The 20,390-nt window shown below is 52.7% G+C and overlaps 7 protein-coding genes across 7 annotated transcripts; 1 reads left to right on the top strand and 6 right to left on the bottom strand.

The window, feature by feature from the left end:
* Positions 1-365: 365 nt before the first annotated feature.
* CC1G_11150 (hypothetical protein) lies at positions 366-3,681 on the bottom strand (the record flags this gene model as incomplete). Its single annotated transcript, XM_001829828.2, has 2 exons — positions 366-911; positions 963-3,681. 2 exons carry the CDS (start codon positions 3,679-3,681, stop codon positions 442-444), a joined length of 3,189 nt encoding a protein of 1,062 aa, XP_001829880.1. The 3' UTR covers positions 366-441.
* An 899-nt stretch (positions 3,682-4,580) lies between these two features.
* On the bottom strand, positions 4,581-7,865 carry CC1G_11149 (hypothetical protein; the record flags this gene model as incomplete). The annotated part of the gene is made up of 6 exons (XM_001829827.2): positions 4,581-5,134; positions 5,189-6,993; positions 7,056-7,270; positions 7,324-7,457; positions 7,513-7,538; positions 7,585-7,865. 6 exons carry the CDS (start codon positions 7,863-7,865, stop codon positions 4,581-4,583), a joined length of 3,015 nt encoding a protein of 1,004 aa, XP_001829879.2.
* A 582-nt stretch (positions 7,866-8,447) lies between these two features.
* Positions 8,448-10,937, top strand: CC1G_11148 (hypothetical protein; the record flags this gene model as incomplete). The annotated part of the gene is made up of 14 exons (XM_001829826.2): positions 8,448-8,524; positions 8,571-8,615; positions 8,672-8,824; positions 8,873-9,254; positions 9,306-9,414; positions 9,468-9,521; positions 9,580-9,754; positions 9,814-9,844; positions 9,958-10,061; positions 10,113-10,320; positions 10,384-10,522; positions 10,593-10,753; positions 10,827-10,840; positions 10,901-10,937. 14 exons carry the CDS (start codon positions 8,448-8,450, stop codon positions 10,935-10,937), a joined length of 1,689 nt encoding a protein of 562 aa, XP_001829878.2.
* Positions 10,938-12,055: 1,118 nt separating this feature from the next.
* CC1G_11146 (atypical/Alpha protein kinase) lies at positions 12,056-13,930 on the bottom strand (the record flags this gene model as incomplete). Its single annotated transcript, XM_001829824.2, has 9 exons — positions 12,056-12,230; positions 12,296-12,380; positions 12,438-12,716; positions 12,792-12,942; positions 13,024-13,217; positions 13,276-13,405; positions 13,473-13,683; positions 13,752-13,795; positions 13,886-13,930. 9 exons carry the CDS (start codon positions 13,928-13,930, stop codon positions 12,056-12,058), a joined length of 1,314 nt encoding a protein of 437 aa, XP_001829876.2.
* A 1,451-nt stretch (positions 13,931-15,381) lies between these two features.
* On the bottom strand, positions 15,382-15,864 carry CC1G_14091 (hypothetical protein; the record flags this gene model as incomplete). Its single annotated transcript, XM_002911513.1, has 1 exon — positions 15,382-15,864. One exon carries the CDS (start codon positions 15,862-15,864, stop codon positions 15,382-15,384), a length of 483 nt encoding a protein of 160 aa, XP_002911559.1.
* An 85-nt stretch (positions 15,865-15,949) lies between these two features.
* Positions 15,950-17,515, bottom strand: CC1G_14090 (hypothetical protein; the record flags this gene model as incomplete). Its single annotated transcript, XM_002911512.1, has 2 exons — positions 15,950-17,150; positions 17,244-17,515. The coding sequence occupies 2 exons, from the start codon at positions 17,513-17,515 to the stop codon at positions 15,950-15,952; spliced, it is 1,473 nt and encodes a 490-aa protein (XP_002911558.1).
* A 375-nt stretch (positions 17,516-17,890) lies between these two features.
* CC1G_14089 (hypothetical protein) lies at positions 17,891-20,206 on the bottom strand (the record flags this gene model as incomplete). The annotated part of the gene is made up of 10 exons (XM_002911511.1): positions 17,891-17,924; positions 17,979-18,150; positions 18,463-18,623; positions 18,680-18,786; positions 18,838-18,928; positions 18,988-19,162; positions 19,213-19,378; positions 19,434-19,968; positions 20,021-20,065; positions 20,121-20,206. The coding sequence occupies 10 exons, from the start codon at positions 20,204-20,206 to the stop codon at positions 17,891-17,893; spliced, it is 1,572 nt and encodes a 523-aa protein (XP_002911557.1).
* Between the last annotated feature and the right edge of the window lie 184 nt (positions 20,207-20,390).

Genomic DNA, 20,390 nt, shown 5'->3' with positions numbered 1-20,390 from the left:
TAAGCGCCAGCAGCCGCTGCGCGGCAGAGTGCTCAAATGCTCGATCTCCGACCAATTCGGGTCAACGGCAACCAAGCGCTCGAAACTGTCTATTAAAGGGAGAGAAAGTCAACGAAACGACGTTTCAGCAGTGTTCTGGATTCATTTTGGCCTTTATCTCTCGTTATTACAGCGCCGAGCTCGAGTAAAAGTATACGAGGCAAGGCTCAAGGTACGAAGAGGAGCAATGGGCATCGGCACCCTTTGATGCTAACACAGCCAAACAGGGTGAATAGGGGCGGCGCCTCCTGTCGCCTGTCTACACGCAATCTCTTCCTTGATTACGACAACGACGATGACCAGGCAATCTCCAGTCTTGGGCGAAGGAAATTCAAATGAATAAATAAGGTACTTAAAATATGCTGCTACTGTTACATGGTTCAAGTACAAAATGCTAATCGATTACCAGTCTGGATTCAGAATCGTCGCCAGGACGACTTTCGGTTTGACGAGGGCATGGTTCCCTGAAGTCAACAAAAGCCCCATCTCGGCTGTACACAACACTCGATTGTCCGCCAACAAGTCCGTCTGGCTATCTCCACCCTCAGGATAGTTATCCTCGAACCGCTTGCTTGAAAATTCAGATCCGGGTGCAGCAACGTATGAAGCGAGATTGCAGAGGGCGTCGTTGAAGAGGATGTCGCTGTAGAGGATGTGCAGTCGGATCGTCTGGCGTGCGATGATGGAGAGCTTTTCCTCGTATTGCTTGACGAGGCGGTCGACGGCGGGTTGGGTCTTGGAGCGCCCGATGACGGCGAGGACGTCGTATACGTGTTCTCGGAGGTATGCCAGCAGTTGCGGGTGGCTTTCGGACGTTAACCTCAGCATGGCCTTCGTCGTCGCTCGCCAGGAATCAGCCAAGTCACGTTTGCCTATATCGAATATCAGCGAACGAACGAAATAATGTCTTGAAAACGACTCACCAGACTCCAAGATTCGGTTATACATGATCTGAAGCAAATCACCATGGTCCCATTGGAACGGGTACCACGAATTCACAAACTTCTCTGCGCAGTGGGTCAAGCACGCCTGTAACGCCACCTGCAGTAACAGCGTATTCGGCTCCTGGTCACGGTCCATGTACGACTCCCTCAATGCCTGCACCAGCTCCCTGCTCATCATCGGCGCCAGCTTGACCATTAGCCGCTCCAAATCCGCCATCCCGTCCTCCAAGTGCGTATCGAGGTCGACGCTATCAGCAAACGACGCGGCCATCTGGAACACCTCCGAGTTGAAGTTGTTGAGGAGGCGCACGGCAGAGTCCATCTGCTCGGTGGAGGATTTGAGGAGGAACTTGCTTTCGGCTGGTTTGACGAACCGGACGTCCATGGACTGGCGTTTGAGCTGATCGCAGAGGAGTCGGTTGCGGCGGTCGGTCTCGTCGACGTATTGGTAGTACGCGGCCATTTTGTCTCGGAGATCTTCGATGATGCGGTCCTTCTCCCGGTTCCTGCCTGCAGCGCACTCGCGGAGTTCTTCGACCTGGCTCTGGCTCTGCGTGAGCTTGCTGTTGAGGGACTCGATGTGGCTGTCTCGTACGGCCAGGTCGGCGTCCTTCTCTTTGCGAAGTCGTGTCATGGCGTCCCTCAGTGATCCCTCCCGCTGTTGCTGTGCTGCGATCTCCCCCTGAAGCCTCTTGACGTCCGCCAGCGCCGAAGAAACATCTGCCTTCAGAGTGATGATCACCTTGTTAGCCTCCTCGGTCTCTTTCTGCGATCCAGCCAAAATTTCCTCCAACTTCGCCTTTGACGACTCCATCTGTTTAACGGCATCCTCCAACTCGGAAATACGCTTCGTCAACGCCTCATTATCGCGCTCCACCAATTCGAGCTCTTCCTCCCTCAACTTCCGCTCGTCATCCCATTCCTCCATCCTCTTCTTCATCTGTTCTACAACGATCGTGTTCTCCGCCTCCAATGCCACCTTTTGCTCCTCAAGCTTTGCGACGATGGCGCTCCATTCCTCCGACTTCGCCTTCATCTCCTGGGCCAGCTTGGCCTTTTCGTCCACGAAAGCAAGTCGGTCGGCCTCTCGTTCTTCTCCCCAACGGGCCTCCTTCGCCACCAACTCCCGGGCAAACTGCGCTTTTGCCGTTTCCAAAGCCAGGTCCCGTGCTTTCACTTCCTGCATCCATATCGCTTCCTTCTGCTTCGCCTCCTGGACCAATCTCGACTTTTCCTTCTCCTGAGCAGCCAACAATGATTCCTTCTCCGCAACCCACTGGCCCTCCTTCGCTTTCATCACTTGTGCCAACCTCGCGTTCTCCCCCTCCAACGTCTTCCTCTCCGCCATCTTCTCAGCCGCCAGCCTACCCTCCTTTTCCTTCATCTCCTGCACCAACCTCGCACTCTCCCCCTCCAGCGTCTTCCTCTCGGCCACCTTCTCGGCCACCAACCTCGCCTCCTTTTCCTTCATCGCCTGCACCAGCCCCGCGTTCTCCGCTTCCAGACGCTCACGCTCAGCTCGTCGTTCCGCAACCCACTTGGCCTCTTTCTCCTTCAACTCCCTAGCTAGCCGTACGTTCTTCCCTTCCAACGCCGCTTTGGCCTCCTCGAGTTTGCGTAACCGTTCTTTATCGGCCAGGTTCTCCTCCTCCAGTGCGCCCTTGGCTTCTTCGAGTTTCTTGACCCGATCTTTGTAAGCGAACGTTTCTTCTTGCAGGGATCGGTTCATTTCCTCGAGTTTACGGATTTCGTCGGCGGGGGATCTGGAAGACGAGCTTGTCGATCGCTGCAAGATGCCGTTTTCGATCGTCGTAGTAGGCTCGATGGATTGCGTGCGTTTGATGCTCGCTCGGATGGAGGATCGGGATCCTGCGTCGGTCCAATCGCCGTCTACTGACGACCGTGCCTTCTCTTTCTCTTTCCCCTCATCGTTTCCGACGACGGAGAAATCCCCGGCGGAGGAGGTGGAGATGGAGGACGAGCGTGGTGGTTTCTTTGCGTCGACGAGGGCGTGTAGTTTGGGAGAAGAGGAGAGTGTGATTGCCGAGACGGGTTCGATGGGTTCGATTGTAGGCGTCCCCTTACCCGCTGTCGCGGTCGTCGATACAGTCGTCTTGGGTGGTTCCGGACCAGATTTGACAATACTCGAGGGTTCCTCAGAAATCACTGTACCAGCGGTGGCAGGCTCGGCAGCAGCAGCGGGCGTGCCAGGCCTCTCAGGCGTATTCGAAGCCGTATTCGTTTTGGAGTTTGCGGTGGTCGCGGTGACGTCCGAGATTGTGGGCACCGCGGCGGAGGTCATACGCGATAACAACGTTCCCTTGCGGAACTTGGCCCTAAACGTGGATTTGGTGCTCTTGATGGAGGCGGTGTCGCTTGTGTCTTTGTCTTTGGGTACAACATATGATGGCGTGGGGCTCCCGCTGGGGGAGGAGGCGTTGACGAGGGTGGTGGCTGCGCTGGGTGTGGGGGAGCCTGAAGCAGAAACGGGGATCGCGTTGGCGGTCGCGGTTGTCGTCGTGGCGGTGGCAGCGGATGAAGTGGGGAGCGTGGTTGTAGAGGATGAGATGGTGGTGTTGCTACTACTACTGCCGTTGGCGGTCTCGTCTGTCACGGATACGGTCGATGCGGCTCGTTTGGCTTGCTGGGCCCGTCGGGCCTTGCTGATCATGCTCAACATGGAGAAAGCGGATGCCATCGTTTCAAGTGGAAGGGTTCGTTATATATAGGATTCGAGTTGGGTGGCTAACGGGTGTGATGTCTTTGTCTCGTTTGTGGCCTCTTCGTATCAAACGAAGAGAAGACAGAACAATGGGATAATGGATGGATGGATGGATAGGGGGTAACGAGTTTATCACTTCTGAGAGGGACGGTCGGTGTGTAAGGAAGGAAAACAAAGAAAGGCGAGGCGTTATTATATGTAGTGAATCCACTCCTTGCCAACATGCTGCGAAACGCTTAATTAGAACCGCGTGTCGGCCGTGGTGCTGCGGCGTGGTAATCTGGTGGTGGCGACCTGGGGAGTGTCCGTGAGGTGTGGCCAACGTTTTGTGCAACGAGGCGGGGGCGTGGACCCTGTTTCGAGGTTTGCGAGCGATAGGCGTGCCTCCCCCTATTGCAATGAGGTCTGTTAGCCGTCGATTTGATAGCTGTAGAGTTTCATATGATGATTGCAGTTCTGGGCAGGGTGTCTACTATCACTTTGCATTCAACGAATGGCCAATCATTCTCCGTAGGCCGCAAGATCTATCAGGATCTATCTTGTGTATTGCCGATTAGAATTACTGCAGCCCCAGTGTAACAGATAAGGTGGAGGATAATAGTGTGCATGTACATAATATACATCGTTGTAGCGGCATGTGAGGATGTGTGGATCGCATATCTATGTCACCCTTCAGTACTCAGTTGCATCGCCCCGCTCGGGAATCAAAAACATGCAAAGCCTATGCCTTGCTCCAAAAAAACGAGGGGGTACATATAGGGGATAGCGCCGGCAGGTGATACCTATGGCGATTGTCGGAGTCGACGATGTCCGATATAGAGGGAGATGTGGCCATAGATCTAGACAACCCTGGAAGGGGATGGCGTTACGTGAATTTACGAAGGCCCTCCCATCTCCTCCACGATACCCTCCAACGTCTGAGGCATTATCACACTCGCCTTCTTCATGACGTCGGCTTGCTGGATCTGGGGCATCGCGGCAGGAGTCGATGAACCAGGGGAATTCGAAGGATTCTGGGAAGAAGTTGGAGAAGAGGAGCCCTTGGCCACCACGACCTTTTGAAGCCCCAGCTCGATCGTACCCATGATAGGCGGCTCCCCTGCATCCTTCAACCACTCCTCGTTGTACGAACTCTCCATCTTCGCTGCATCGAACGGTTCGTCGAACCGAGGCCGCACAGGTCGGAGATCCATCGACGTCACGCCCTCGCCGATTGCCGTGCGTAATGTGAAGACGCTCTGTGCGATGGGTAGGAGTTGGTCTTTGAGGGAGGTGGTGGTTTCGGTCCAGCGCGGGCTCGACTTGGAACCGCCGGAGAGGAGCATGACGCGTGTTAGGTCGTCGAGGAGGTGCTGGATGAAGGAGTCGGTGCTTGGTTTGAGTTGGCTCATCATGAGTGCGCGCCAGCGTCCTGCGACTGCTTGTTCCTCTGGATTGCCATGGTCAGTTTCAAGATTGGGGAATGATATTAGGAGACACAAACCTTTAGAAGCGATTCCAAGATAGATATCCCACAGTTTCTGATTTGAATGGGTATCAGCGAAATCGAAAGCGTTGATAAGAGATTCGCAGTGATGGGTCACTGTAATCTGCAGCGCAACCTGGAGGGGCAGCATATCCCGACTCTTCAACGAATTCTTCTCCAACAAGTCTACCAGTCTCCTTCCAAGAATCTTCTCCACCTCCTCCCTTCGAACCTGGCCCTCTGGATCCTCTTTCCCTTGCTCTTCGCCCTTAGGAGCAGCGTTATCAGGATCCTCCAAGACCATCTCCGCCGTCTGCGCGCAGCACTGGAAGATCTCCGAGTTGAGGTTTTCGACCATCCGTGTGATGTCCGCTCCAGCGAATTTGTCGGCTTTGGTGAGGAAGGTCTGTGCCCCTTTGAGTTCTGACGTGCGCATCTCGAGCAGGGCAGACATATCGGACATCTTCTTTTGACACTCTTGGAGTTGGGTTGTCGCGCTGCGGTGGAGGTTTTCGAGATGTTCATGTCGCTGTTGGAGAGCGGCGAGGTTGTTGAGGGTCGTGTTATGTTCCGCTGCTTGAGTTTCAGCCTTGGTTTGGAGGTCGATCTTCAGTTCCTGGTGTACTGCTCGCTCATCGTGAAGCTGCCGCTCCAGCTGGTCATATTTCTCTCGCCATTCGGCCTGACATTGCGATAGTTGATCTTCGAGGTTTCTGTTTTTAAGATAGAGCGCTTCGTTATCTTCCAAGAGGGCGACCCGTTCGACTTCCCAGTTGTCGAGAGCGTCCCTGTCGTGGGTGCCGGAGGTACTGGGTCTTCTGCTGTCGTCTCGTCGATCATGGTATCGATCCTTATGGTCGTCGCGCCTATCCCTGTTCCCACTTCTGTGCCTATCCCCGTCTTTGTTTTTGTCTCCTCCCCTGTGCTTATCACTGTCCTTATACCTGTCTCCGTCTCTGCGCCCATCGCCGTCCCTGTACTTGTCATCTTCCCTATACCAGTCATCGTCCCTATACCCGTCATCTTCCCTATACTTGTCTCCATCCCTATACTTGTCGCCCTCCTTGTACTTGTGATCCTTCCTGTGCCTGTCTCTACCCCCATCTCGATGTCTATCCCGATCTCGCTTCCCACCTCTCTTCGAATCCGGCTCCCGAGTCCTTTCCCTACTTCTGCTTCTGCTCCTCTTATCGTCTCTACGTCTCTCTCTGCTTCCTTTCCTCTTGGACCGGTCTTTACCTCTTCCGTCTCGGTCCCCACTCTTCTTGTTCCTACTGCGTTCCCTGCTCCTACTGCGCTCTCTGCTCCTACTGCGCTCTCTGCTTCTACTGCGCTCTCTGCTCCTACTGCGCTCCCTGCCCCTACTTCGTCCCTTGCTCCGGGGCCGCTCCACATCCTTCGACCCATCCCGCTGTTGACTTCTGCTCCGACTCCTGCTCCTGCGTCCGTCACTTCTACTTCTGCTCCGGCTTGGGCTATAGTAGCTCCCCTTCCGACTGCTTGGGCTATAGTAGCTCCCCTCCCGACTGCTTGGGCTATAGTAGCTCCCCTTCCGACTACTTCTGCTCCTATTCCTCTGCTCTCTCTTGTATTCATCCGGCGGCCCTCTGTCGCTCTCGTATCCGCCGTCTCGATCCTCCGCACCCTTTCCGTTAGTGCTGTAACTTCCTGGCTCTGGTGGAGGTTCGTTCTTCCCATCGGGTCGCTGTTGTCTTTGGTCGTGATACCCCTGGCTTTGAGGATGCTGGGAAACGCCGCGACCACCGTCATTCCAGCCTTGGTTATGACCTTGCTTTGGATAGGTTCCATCTTGGGGATAGTGACTGGGGCCGCCAACATCGTGACACCCTCCTTGACTCGGTCCCTGCCAGCTCTGGTAGTTTACCTGGTGCTGAGGGTACCGACCCTGGCCTCCCTGATGCTGATGAAACCCCTGCCATTGGTGATATCCATTCGGAGGATGGTGGCCCTGACCTCCTCCACCATGATATCCCCCTCGATTGTGGTTGAAGTCGTTACGCCACCTCTGCTGGCCGTCGTACGGTCGATTGTGTGACCGGCCTCTTCTTCCACCTCCACCTCCTCGCCAAGCCGCCTGACCTGTACCTCTATAAGTCAAAGTAGTCTCCGGAAGAGAATATGTTACGCCACACCTCGATTATGTCGAGGCTGCCAGTTGTTGATGTGACTGTCGCCGTTATCGGTATGAGGACCTCTGTTTCGAGGGTGGCGAGGAGGCCCTCCTCCGCGAGTATTGTTGTTGGGATGCGAGCTATTGGAACGTTGGCTTGGAGCAGGTGAATGAGGTCGCTCCTGCTCTTGCGGGCCCTCATTGGACGAACTTTGAGGCCCTTGGTCCGTTCGCGGCCTACATCGTCATGAACAATGGCCCAAAAACTCAAGGAAGAGCATACCGTTTGGCTTCAGGGCCTGCTCCACCTTCCCCGTCGTGAGGACGGGTTTTTCCTCCACCGCCTTGGTCGTTCGAGTTGCCCGGGTCAGGGGCTACGCTTAACCTCTGCAACAGTGACGGAATACCACCACAAGAGGGTTTTTGGTCTTCAATACGATTTTTCAAAGCGGAGCTATGATTTCCAGTTGAATCGATATCCATTGAGTTCGTTTCGCCAGCTGACTTGAGGTTCGTAGCGTCGTCTCGACTCGCAGACCCCTTTATACGTAGTTCTTGGGTCATGTTGGTCTAGATGAACATTATCTGCGAGGATTATTGGTGTTGGTTATTCTGGATGTCGTTTGACAGACAGGTTTGGTGGTGGTTCAAGATCAAGCCGGAGACGCGCCTAGGGCGAACAATTTGGGAGGAAGGAAATCGCGTCCACCTGGAGTCGAACTGGCGCTTATCGGAATATGCCGTGCCCATCAATTCTCGCACAGGACTGGCAAGCGCCCGTCGAAACTTGAGGCTTGCTGCTCCTCAAGTTTGAGTTCGACGAGCAAGGCCTCGAAAGATCCAGTATTGGAGACAGAAGTAGAAATGAATAACCCATGATTCTATGAGACCCACTGACCCTCATCAGCCTCCCGCTGGCCGTCCACTCCGTTGCCAAGCTCGTGGCTGTGCCGGCCATGGCAGATGATGGGCTCGGCTCGCTCGCAGTGACAGAAAGGCAGCAAACTTGAATCCGTTCCACCACCAAGCAGTGAAGCACGAACGACGGCGACGACGACATTGCGGAACCAACCAGGACATCGGTGCACAATATCTCAACCAAGGAATCAACTGTATAACGCTCGAAAATTGCGCTCGATTGCCTGTATGTCACATACGGGGACGTCTCGCAAACTGGTCGTCGCGTTTGACATCGGGACGACCTTCAGTGGGGTTTCATACAAGTACGAATCCACCCGGCCCGAATGAAGAATACTAACACTGTCCAAGAATTATAGATCCAGGCAATACGACCAACACCCATACAGTGACGAGGTTAGCTTTGTCCGGTAAAGACCAGCGGAGACCGTAATGGTGACATGACCTTCCAGGTTCCCCGGTCAAGATCACGTAGGAAGTACTTCGAAAATCCCGACCGTGATTTGGTATGATCGTGAATCGAAACCGGCGGCTGTAGGCGCTGAAGCGGTGGAAGACGGTATCGCCGTTCAGGCTGAAGAGGAGGAGTGGACGAAAGCCGCATTGTGAGTGATGGAACGCCAGGTTCTCTACCTTCCCTGACGCAAATCCAGATTCAAGCTCAACTTACGACCGCACCGTATGAACTCCGGCGTGACCGAAGGCCTAATACCCACCATACCCCCGAACAAAACCATCGTCGAAGTCTTTGCGGACTTTATGCACTATCTCTACAGATGTACAAGGGACTTTATCAGAGACACTGAAATGAACGGAAAGGACCTCTGGGACTCGTTAGACAGGACCGGCATTCACTATGTCATCACGCATCCCAACGGATGGGAAGGTCTCCAGCAATCACAGCTGCGAACCTCTGCTGTTTTGGCGGGGTTGATTCCGGATACGGATGAAGGACATTCGAGGTTATCGTTCGTGACAGAAGGAGAGGCGAGCTTGCATTTCTGTGTGCAGAGCGGATTGGCGACGACGGCTAAGGTTTGTCGGTTTGCCTTGGTACGGAACTGCGCCCTGACTGCGTTTATGAAGGATGGTAAAGGTGTACTCATTGTGGATGCGGGAGGTGGAACGGTCGATATTAGCGCGTACCGATTCATTGAAAAGGACGACAGCTACGAAGAGATTGCTGCTCCTCAATGTACGCCTATGATTCTTGTTGCCGATTCTCGCTAACAGGTGCATCGTTTTCAGGTCTCTTCCATGGGTCCATGTTCGTCACCATGCGAGCCAAAGAGTATCTGAGAGGTACACAATCTCTTCTGCTTCCCGCTTTCTGCCTCTCATTCACACGAACCCCTTCCAGAATTTCTTAAAAATTCGCGGTACAAAGACGATGTTGAAACCATCGGACAACGATTCGATCAAAACACCAAACCCATCTTCAGATCCGGCCAGAAGTTCTATTATATCCCGTTTACCAGCGCCAGCGAGAGCAACCCCTCGTTGAACATCCGTGCTGGGCAGCTCAAGTTGGAGGGGTGCGTAAAACTGTGGGCCTTCTTTGTACCCACGTTGCTGATCCAGTTCCAACCACCAGCTCTGTTGTAGCTGGGTTCTTCGAGCCTTCGGTAACCGCCATTCTTGAAGCTATCGAGCAGCAAATCGAGAACGCTACCATTCCCATATCGGCAAGTTCGTTTCATCACCAAATTTCCTGTATCGTTCTGATTTAGGCTAGTAGAATGTTCTCCTTGTGGGTGGGTTCTCTGCGAGTGACTGGCTGTATAAGCGGATCAAGGAGGCGATGGCGGAGAACGTTGAGGTTAGCAGACCTGATCGACAAGTGTATGTTTCCTTCGTTGCATGGTGTCGCGAAAGGGCTTGACTTTATTGCAGGAACAAAGCTGTTTCCGATGGTGGGGTATCGTTCTTCGTCGATGATAAAGTGAAGACACGAATAGCGAAGTGGACATATGGACTGAGTGCCTGGGTGAAATATGACCCAGACAATTCTGACCACAAGGCTCGAGAGGACAAAGTGGAAACAAACCCGGTTACGGGGGAGCGGATACTGAAGAAGATGTTCACGGTCATCCTTCCCAAGGTGGGTACAAGCGTTGCTGTCACCGTGAAATTGTCGACTCATATGTCAAAATTCGCAATTCAGGGCACGCCCGTGCAAGCGACTGGAGAATACAAACATAAATATCACATTACCACCACCGAGAGACCGGAAGGGAAACTTGTACATATATTGCAATACGACGGAGAGCTAGAGAGGCCGGTGTCGCTCTATGATGACCCAGGTACGACGTTGGATCTGAGAGGATTGCCATGAGTTTAACGCTGAAATCGATGTTTCCGGATGTCTTATAGATAATTTCGTGACTGTATGCACGATCAAGGCCGATCTCAGAAATGTTGAGACACGCAAAATGGTCAGCCTAGCAGGCAAACGATATTATTACACTGAATATTATATCGTCATTCTCTTTGGTTTGACGGAATTAAAGGCCCAGGTGGAGTGGAAAGAAGATGTGCGCTGTCCTTCATCGTTTATTGCGTTCTGAGTACTGATATGTCCGCTGTTCCTATCTTTGCTTTTTATAGGGTAAAAAGAAGAGGTATGGAACCGAAGCTCTCGTAATGTTTCTTGATGGTGAGCTAACTTGTACCGATTGCAGGAGTCCTGCCAAAGTCGTCTACGTGCCACGAACATGACACAACGGGAGTCGACTATAGGTCACTTTCCGGGTACATTCGACCCGTCATCTTGGATTCGGTTGCCACCGTTTTGGTCCCTCCCGCGACATTGCAACGAGGCACGACGAGCGACACATCGACGTTGAACTCGAGCCTCGAGTTCTAGGGCACCTACAAGGGGAATAGTTTGATGTTCATCAGATTTTGACGGAGTAGCTCGGCCGGGCCAGGGCGCCCCAGAAAGCTTGGAGAGTGGAGATTGGTCCGCCTGTATAGGGTTTTGTGCTACATGGACCTTGGGAGTTACTAGTAGGCGGGGTTGTGGACCGCAAGATGTACATGTACATGGTAGATGGTCTGAGGTACATATGTGAAGAGATTCGGTGTTTAGCTCTTGGGGATAAAGCACGCGCGCCTTTTGCTGAATGACTCGTTCGGACATTTGGCGTTTACTCTGGCGGCCTTAACGCGATTTCAAAGTAATTAAGACGCGTCGCGCTTCGCGAACGCGGTTATGATCGCGTTTGGCCGTGGCTGTGCCGGCGCCAAGCCAAGCTAACACCGGCGGGAAATATGATCAATGACCTTGGGCTCATTCCATGCTTTTCCACAACCACGACCGCCCACGATGACCACGTATTAGGGGGTATCGTCGGCGAGAACGTCGTGGGTGAAATTCCCGCGCGAGCGACCTTCGGTGGCTTGTCGCAGCAGCGCGAGTGATGTCATCATATCCGAACGGCTTCAAAGTACCGCTTGTCCTGTATCCGTTTGCCATAGCTAAGGGTGGAAAGTCCGTAAAGTGATACAGAGTAAGTCAAAGAATTATAAGTTCAAATAAGTTAGAGTAACCAGATACCGTGGGTACCAGGAGAGACCAACTGATCCAATTAGCGCCCAGAGGTCCTTCAGGATCACGCAGTGCAATCACCGTTCCAGGTGTTTTGCACGACAGCTCGAAGTCGCGGAAGATCAACCGATAGGGACAGTGTAGAACACGTCCGACATTCAAATTAGAATAATGAACAAGTATGTACCATGCTAACAAGGAAATTATGAGGGAATTACGAGGGATGCATATTGAGAGTCAACCGGGGGCCTGCCCTAAAGAGGGCCACGGCGTTGTCAAAGTTGCGCTAATCGTTGTCTTGCGCCTCATCTTCTGACTCCTCAGTATCGGTTGCTTTAGGGGCATTTACATCGGAGCCGTCTGAGTCGAGCAAGTGCAAGGCACGGCACAGTGGTCCACAGGTGTGTTGCTCAACAAAGGTGTCAATGCCCTCTTGTCCAAAATCTCCGATTCCAGAGCCACTGTAACACATCCCAAAAACCCATTAGATCGGCGTAAATTAAAAGATTGACGGATGGGCACATACTGATTAATGGTATGGGTCATAGGATCAAACAACATCATTCCCTCTACGACTTCGCCGCTAGCCAGCTTGACAGAAGTCGGTGTTCCTAAAACGACGTATGTTTAGGTGCATAGCCTGATTGCAGAAGTAAGTCAGGACATACCTTGCAAATCAGCAAAAATGAGCTGTCGGTTTGTATGTAAGTACACGAAATGATTGAAGGTGTGGACGGTTTGATACGCTAAGTCCGTCCTGGTGGTCTGGTGCTGCATCGTGCCACAGAACCGCACAATACGGCGGCTTAAGTGACGCTCCTCAGCGAGCCACTTAATACCGATGACCTCCTGTCCATCATGGTCTGTCTCAGAATCGCATAACTGGCCAGAAGCAGGTGAGTGTTTTCCAATCTCCTGCAACAGAAGGCCCTTCGCGAAGGAAAGATCTAAACAAGGTGTGAGAATGAATATAAGCGGAACTGAACCTGAACACTGAATGGGCGAGTAAGAACGGCACTCACAGAGGTAGGCATCGACACCCTTCTCTTCACATCGCTCGTAGAACAGCTCGAGCATCGCCTTTCCGCGAGCAAGCGAAAGGTTGCGCACTGCTTTCCAATTCGTTTTGGCCCTCTCGGATTTTGAAGAACCTCTTCGCAACCCAGCGTCCTTCTAAGTCGCTCGATATGAGCTGTATTCAATGAGTTAATCAATGCTAAGAATGTGAAGATTGAATTATCCACCAGTACTCACCTCGTGCACGACCTTCATTGAGCCCTGCGCAACATGTACGTCCGAAATAAAGCCTGTGATCATCCTCTCGTTTTGAATAACCGGGTCGCCCAAGGGAGTCAGTTGAACACAGCAAGACTGTTGAAACTTCGCCTTGGTAGAAGTTGGAACAGTCCTCATAGTTCCTGCAGGGGGAAGCGAAAATGAGGACTGAACTAAAAAAGCAAACACGAAGGTCAACGAAATTCTCTATTCAAAATCAATAATACGTACTGGGATTTTGTTGACGAGCGATCTTGGAAGGCCCGTGTCCGGTGCTATATGCAACCAGGTACTCAGACCGGTCACGACGCTTCCCAGATGGTCGACCATCCTCCTCCGATAATTCAATCCGTTTGGTATACTGAAGAAGTCAGTACTTTGTCACGATTACGAAAAGATGAGATGTAGAAATGAAGTAATGCACTCACCATTTTCATCAGAACAAACAGCTCAAAGTTAACGGTTACTGGGGGAGGGCCCGTACGCTTTTTGCCAAACCCAACTGGCTTGGCTGAAGACATTGTGGGGACCGTAATCCAGCCGTCATCGCGAAGGCGATCTACATACTGCTTGAGGGTAAGACCCATTTGCCCACCCTCAATAGTGATGCCGCCCTCTTGATTTAGGTAAGTCTCTGTCCTGATAGATTCATCGAAAGGTAATAATCAGAGAGAATAGAAGAATGGCGATGAGACTGGGGCGCTTACTGGAAGACCCGTGGACTCCCCGTGATGGTGTGCTTTGCGTTGAACTGGTTGACAGCGTAGTCGTGGATATCTGATTACAGCGAGATGATGTGCTTTTAGATATGGACTACATATGATGGAGCTTGTACACTTACCATAGAGCGAAGTAGAACCATCGAACGTTGTTTGATTGGTTCCATAGCTTGGATTGGGTTTGATGTTGGGCTCCAAACAGTACTAGGTGTTGAATGAGTCTGCCAGCTATCCATATATGCCAATACACCAACACGATGAATTGTGATGAATTGCACGTACCCTGACCTGAAAGACTTCTTGGCTTTAATTCTTTTGTTTGCCTCGCATCCCAGTTCTTGACCGAAAAATGAAACGCATGTAGAGTACTATGGCATCCGTCACTCCGCTGTCTCTCGCTGGTTTGCTTCTCAAATCCATCTTTTGGATTTTAAATTTCGTCCGCGAATCTGCGTCAGTGAGATTTACACACTATGACGCCTTTTCCTATTTTTCCGAGTCGGTCCGCGACAAAGTCGCCGCTTGAACGAAGGAGTCACGGCTGGCAAGGTGCTGTTGGGGCAAGTTTGGGGCACTGTCCTGTTGTCCTATGGAGCCCTCGTGTAGGTAAAGGAAGGCCCCACCATATCCGCCTCGCGTTTGGCTTCCTGGTCGCGTTTCTGGCTTCGTTCCTCGTCGGCGGATTCCTCTGACTGGGCTGCGAGATTTGTCTTCTTGCGACTCGGAGAATGACCTTAGTTTATTGGCGGCCCAACGCAGCATGGCTCTGAATTTGAAGCCACCTAATCAGAGTTCAGGTCTGGAGGCGGTACGAAGTCGAGAAATGGCGGTTGAGCGAAAATAGCTAGTAGGCGCATCGACAAATTCGTGTCACGCGTTGCCATCACCCATCAAAAATATGTCGCCCCTATCCTATGTGTAACAGGCTTTGAATCGTGTTGGCCACTCCCACCCTTCTACTTATTCAAGCTCTATCACCTTCGCCTCCCTCGCCCTCGGGACACACTTTAGGGGAATGGTAGCTGCATCAGCAACCACCTATCATATCACACTGTCCTCCTGTCCTGTAACTTTCGCTCATGGCGAAAAGATCAAAAGTCACCGGACATGTTCAATATTTGTGAGGGTGGAGGCGGCGTACATCTTCTAAGCTCCAGAACGGCACATGGAGAGTTAACAGACTAACTGTATGAGGTGCATAATCCTGAGAGTCTGGTGACTGATTGATATCGCCGAGCGCCCATCAGGTGCCCGTCTCTGTCCTTGACGAAGCAAGACGCCTCGTCTTCCAACACTGGTCGTATCCTCACGTTCTCAGCGTGACTCCTATTTCTAGGTTCGGTCCCAAGAAAGCTTCAACAACAACAACGCGAATCGGTGGACGCCTACTTATAAAGAAACTCGACCGATGGGGTTAGCGAGGTTGGGAATTTCATTAAAGCTGAGGACGTCTTCCAAGTTCTTTTCAAGTACTATAGTGGCATTGTAATTGTATCTCCATGCATTGTTGAACCTATGCAGAAGAATGTCATTATATTAACAGCGAAAGCAATTATAAGTTCTACACGTACATCAAATATATTTACCGAGGAAAGAAAAGAACACAGCGACTCCAAGGTCAAGCTAAACTGACACTGCGAATACTCTTGGCCGTCGTCTCAACAATCTCTTCCAAAGTGGACGCCAGGATGACCTTCGGCTTTGCGAGGATATCCTTCTGTCGAAACACAGTCCCATCCCGCATCCTCGTGACAGTGACTTTCTGTACCCCAATGTCCACAGTCCCCATAATAGGCGAGCCCTTCAACTTTTCTTCGGTGGAAGGGTCCTCCGGGTACAGGTTCTCCATCGAAGCGGGGTCGTACGGGTGTCCAGAGGGCCATACCAAAGGCACGACATCAGCCGAAGTGACGCCCTCGCACATGGCATGCTTGATATTATAGATGGCCTTTTCGATGGGCTGAAGGCGCCCTCGGATCGAAGAGGTAAGGTGTGCAAAGTGCCTACTGGTTCTTGACCCTCCAGCGGCTAGGATGACCTTCTGCATTTCCCGAGTCATCATCTGCATTCGCGACGTGTAAAGTGGCTTCATCTGGCCCATTGTGATAGCCCTCCAGCGGCCCGCGACGGATTGTTCCTCTTATGTGCGTGGGTTGAGTAAATCGCCAAGTCACAATCCCATAACTTTACACACCTGTGTTCACAACCTGTTCGTAAATGAAAGACAGCCTCTCATTCAGTTCCGCGTTGTCCAGATCGAAGGAAGTGACGACGTGGATGCAAAACTTGATCAGGAGCATCTGCAAGGCGACTTGCAAAGGCAGGGGATCCCGACTCGCCACCGCATTCTTCGCCAAAAAGGATATCAACATTTCACCATGCATTCCCGCCAGCTCAGTCCTAATCCCCGCCACAAACTTCTCGTCCTCCTTTGGGATATTCTCCTCCGAAAACACCGTCTCCGCCACGAGCGCACAACACTGGAAGATCTCAGAGTTCAACCCCTCGACCATCCGGATGATATCCGCCCCAGAGAACGAGTCGGCTTTGGTCAAAAACGCCTGTGCCCCTTTCAGCTCCGCTGTGCGCACATCGAGGAGCGCCGTCGTCTCCGAATGTTTCGACTCGTACTGCCTCAACTGCGCCTGCGCCTGATGCAGCTGCGCCTCAAGCTGCTGGTTCCTCGTCCTCAGATCCTGCACCTGGCGGGACGGCTGTTGTTGAACCACCGCCGCCGCCGCCGCCGCCGTCGACTGGGCAACACGCAGCTGATCCCGCAGCTGCTGCACCTCCGCCTCCGCCTGCTGATTCCGGGTTTCAAGGTGCTGGTTCCGACTATCAAGTTGCTGATACCGAACCTTGAGGTCCTGATACTGCCGCGCGACCTGCGCCGTAGCTTCGTACTGCTGGAGCTGCGCCTCGACCTTCTGCTTCTGCGCCGTGAGCTCCTGGATGTGCCGAGCGGTATGCTCCGCCGCCGCGTTGTGTTCCTTCAGCAGCGCCTCCAGATCACCCTTGGCGCTCCGGTACTTGCTCGTAGCCCTATCCAGGTCGGTCTCCAGGTTACTACATCGCGCTTGGTACGTCCTTTCCCGCTCTTCCAAGGTGTGGACCTGCTCGGTGAGCTCATGGACACGTGTCGTGAGGTGTTCTTTCTCTTTGAGAAGTACCGATTTGGCGCTCTCTCCGCGATGGACAAGGCGGAGCCGGGATTCCTTATGACGGACAGCTGGAGACGCGGGTCGGGCGATCGCAGGCGTCGGAGGTCTAGAAGAAACAGGAGGGGAGATCGGCCGCGTAGTCGTTTCCGTCGTCGGTGTCGGAGCCTGCAACGACCATATTTCATGCGTGTTCACTCGGTTCGGGGTGGAAGAATCACGTCGAGTCCTAATACAATACCATAATTTTCAAAAGGGATTGGAGAAGCAGGGATTGGAATTGGAATTGTGTGGCATCAATCAAGAGAAGCGCGGGACGTACCTCTTGGATCCTTTATCCTCCGACTTGCGTTTGCTTGAGGAGTTTATCACCGAGCTCATCCTCACGCCTAACGATTCCCTTCGTCGGATCTCTGGCGTCTTCCTAGCGTCTTCTGGGATAGACGGGGGCGGGGTATCCGTCCTCCTTGGGTCGCCGTACGAAGCCTTTGACGTCGTGGTACCACTGGACGGCGGTGACACTTCCTCCTTCGAGGCCTGCGAACTCTGACTGTTCCTCGAAACCAGCCTGCTCAGATTCTTGAAGTAGCTCATCCTCGACGTGGTGCACGGGCGACGACGTAATGTACTTCTTCTTCTGAGCGGAGTGTTGAAACCGAAAGGCGGGGTGGTGGTGGTAGTGGTGCGTGTGCTTCCAAAGCGTGAGCTTCTTGTTGTTGTATATTCCTTCTCGTCGACGTGTATACCGCCTGTTGCTCGCTGTTCAAGGTTAACATCGTCCAGTGGCTGAAGGAAATGAAAGGTGCGTGGGGGGAACGTGGGGGTTGCGGGACTCGCCCATCAAGTCTTTTCCTAATCGAGAAGCCGGATCCGTAACTTTCTTGCTTTCTGCATGCCTCGTTGCACGCCTGCTGGCCGGGGCGAGGGTGATGTGGGTATAGAATTGTGATTAGGCTGTAACATAGATGTCTAGACATGATTGTAAACGATCTTAGCCGGACTCCTGCGACACGCGTTAGCTCGACCCGGTTTCGACATCAAAACAAACGACACGTACCTCCTCTCCACCCCGTTCTCAGTCCACGCAACCATTGCCTTCAATTCCGTCGCTCCAAAGAGTAACACAATGGCGTAGTCTAAGCGGTAGTACTTCAACTGCCCGTTCGATAGAGGTCTTAACGTCAGCCTGGACAGATCCGCCTCGATGGTGCATAATGTCGAGAAGTTGGCTGCATGAGAGTGGAGCGATCAGCTTGAAGATGAGGCTAGGCGGAACATAAGGCATGCACTACACACCAGGATCGACATCTTTAAACCTTGGGTCTCGATGTGCCCCACGATAGCCTGTCACAGTGAAGACGGCAGTCTGGAAGTCGTTCCTGTTGGGTGATTCTCGGAAATATACTCTCCTGAATTCTGCTTTCTCGGATATCTGGGCGCCCTGGGGAACAGATAGATTTAGTGACGGTTTGGAGTAAGGCAGCAGGGAAGACGTGCTTTGGGGAGGATGATATCGAACGCGTTGGGGAGCCGACGCGAACCTGCCATGGACATGAAAGTGGTGTGGTGGCGCCTCTTATGTTCTGGGTCATGATCGTTGTAGGGGATATGGCAAAAGTTTCCATAGGTCATCTTGGCGACTCGTTTGTCGACATAGTGGTCGAGGTAGAATGATATAGCACCGTCTGACACTGCTTTGTTGCTGCCGGGTGCTCATGAACAGAAAGTCGGCAAGATTGAAAAGGAGGGCAAACATACACATGGTTCTCTGGACGGACGACATTGAAGCCCTGTGGCTTCAAGGTATCACGGACTTTGAAGTATAGCCAGTCGCTGGCTGCGAATCCTCCAACCAAAACGACGTGCTACGAGGATGAGAAAGGCGCCATGGTGATGGGAAGGAGACGACTGCTTACTGAAATAGGCCTGTGTGCGAGCTTTCTCTGTTCATGAACAGCGTTGACGACACATTGTACAGAGGGTTCGAAGAAACCGGCCACATCCGTGCTAAGAATGAGAATCAGCCTCGAGGACAATTTTTCAGCACATGCCAAACAGGAACCCACCCCTGCAACTTCAGCTGTCCAAAGCGAATGTTGAACTCCGGTTCCGTATCTCGTGTCGATCCAAATTTGATGTACTGAGGATCGTCGATGTTTCGGAATCTTAGTTTGGTGGTCTTGTCGAAACAGCGAATGATGTGCTCCAGGTCATCAAAGAAGTTGGATTCAGCGAGGAAATCTTATGCGGTGATTAGTGGTACTCCAAGATCATGCCAAGGTCGAACGTACTTTCGAGGAACAATCGAGCATGGATGCTGACGAAGATGGAACCATGGAAGTGGCATTGCGGAGGTGAGATCTCTTCAAAGGCCCCTGTTTGACTGTTGCTACGGCCGTAGGCACTAAAGTCAATAGTACCGCCTCCAGCATCGACGACGACAACGCCATCACCGTTCTGCACAGGCCACGTTGGTCAGCGTCCGACCACGCACGTTCGGGTGTGTGCTCACCGTCATGGCCCCAGCAGGCAGCCCATTCTGGATGGAAAAGTGCAGACTCGCCTCGCCTTCTGTGACGAACGAGACGCGACCATGGCCCTCCGGTGTGTTCGGTATCAAACCCGCCAAAGCAGCGGCCCGGCGCATCATCTCCTGTTGCGCGCCCTCCCACCCATTCGGATGCGACAACACATAATCCACATCTCCCTTGACCGACTCCCACAGCTCCGCCCCATTCGCATGCGTATCCTGAATATAAAACGTCGCACAATCCCTCAAATACCTCAAGAAATCCGCGAAAACCTGCACTACGGTCTTCCCTGGTGGGAGCGGCGGGATTTCAGCAGAGATGTTGGGCGATGACTGGGACCGCGGGCGGAGGTGGAGCTTGAACCATTCGGCTTTGACCCAGCCTTCATCTTCGGCCATTTCGTAGACGCCTTCGCGCATGGCTTCGGCGCCCGCTGCTTTCAGTTGGCCGGAGCGGTCGTACCAGATTACGGTGGGGATTTTGGAGGCGCCGCTGATGAATTCATGGGCTGGGAATCTAGTGGGGTTGTTGGGAGAGGTAAGGGAGATCGAGGGCTGTTGAGGCTCACCTTGTTACAGGCTTGATTTCTGGCACCTGGCCTGGGTCCAGCACTCTAGAAACACGGTCATCAGTACCACCCAAGCCCCTAAACCCTCCTAGAAACGCACGCATAAGATATCCCGCTGTATGTCGTCCCTACATCGAGGGCAAGCACTAGTTTTCGTCGCTGTCCCCTGAACGGTTGTCTTGACATGACGTTAGAAAGAGAAAAAGGTGTCTGTTGTTTCCCCGCATCACCAACATCTTCAACCTGTCCCAAATCGTTAAGCGCTGGTGATGGAGATGAAACTGAATTGGGTGTAGAGCGGGAAACCACCAAACCCGAGGGCTAGAGAATTTAATTATATAATTTTGAATAAGTGATGGTGGGATCTGCC

The sequence above is a fragment of the Coprinopsis cinerea genome, assembly GCF_000182895.1.
Source record: "Coprinopsis cinerea okayama7#130 chromosome 3 map unlocalized cont3.3, whole genome shotgun sequence".
NCBI classification, from domain to species: domain Eukaryota; kingdom Fungi; phylum Basidiomycota; class Agaricomycetes; order Agaricales; family Psathyrellaceae; genus Coprinopsis; species Coprinopsis cinerea.
This window is presented reverse-complemented; position numbering and strand designations above follow the sequence as displayed.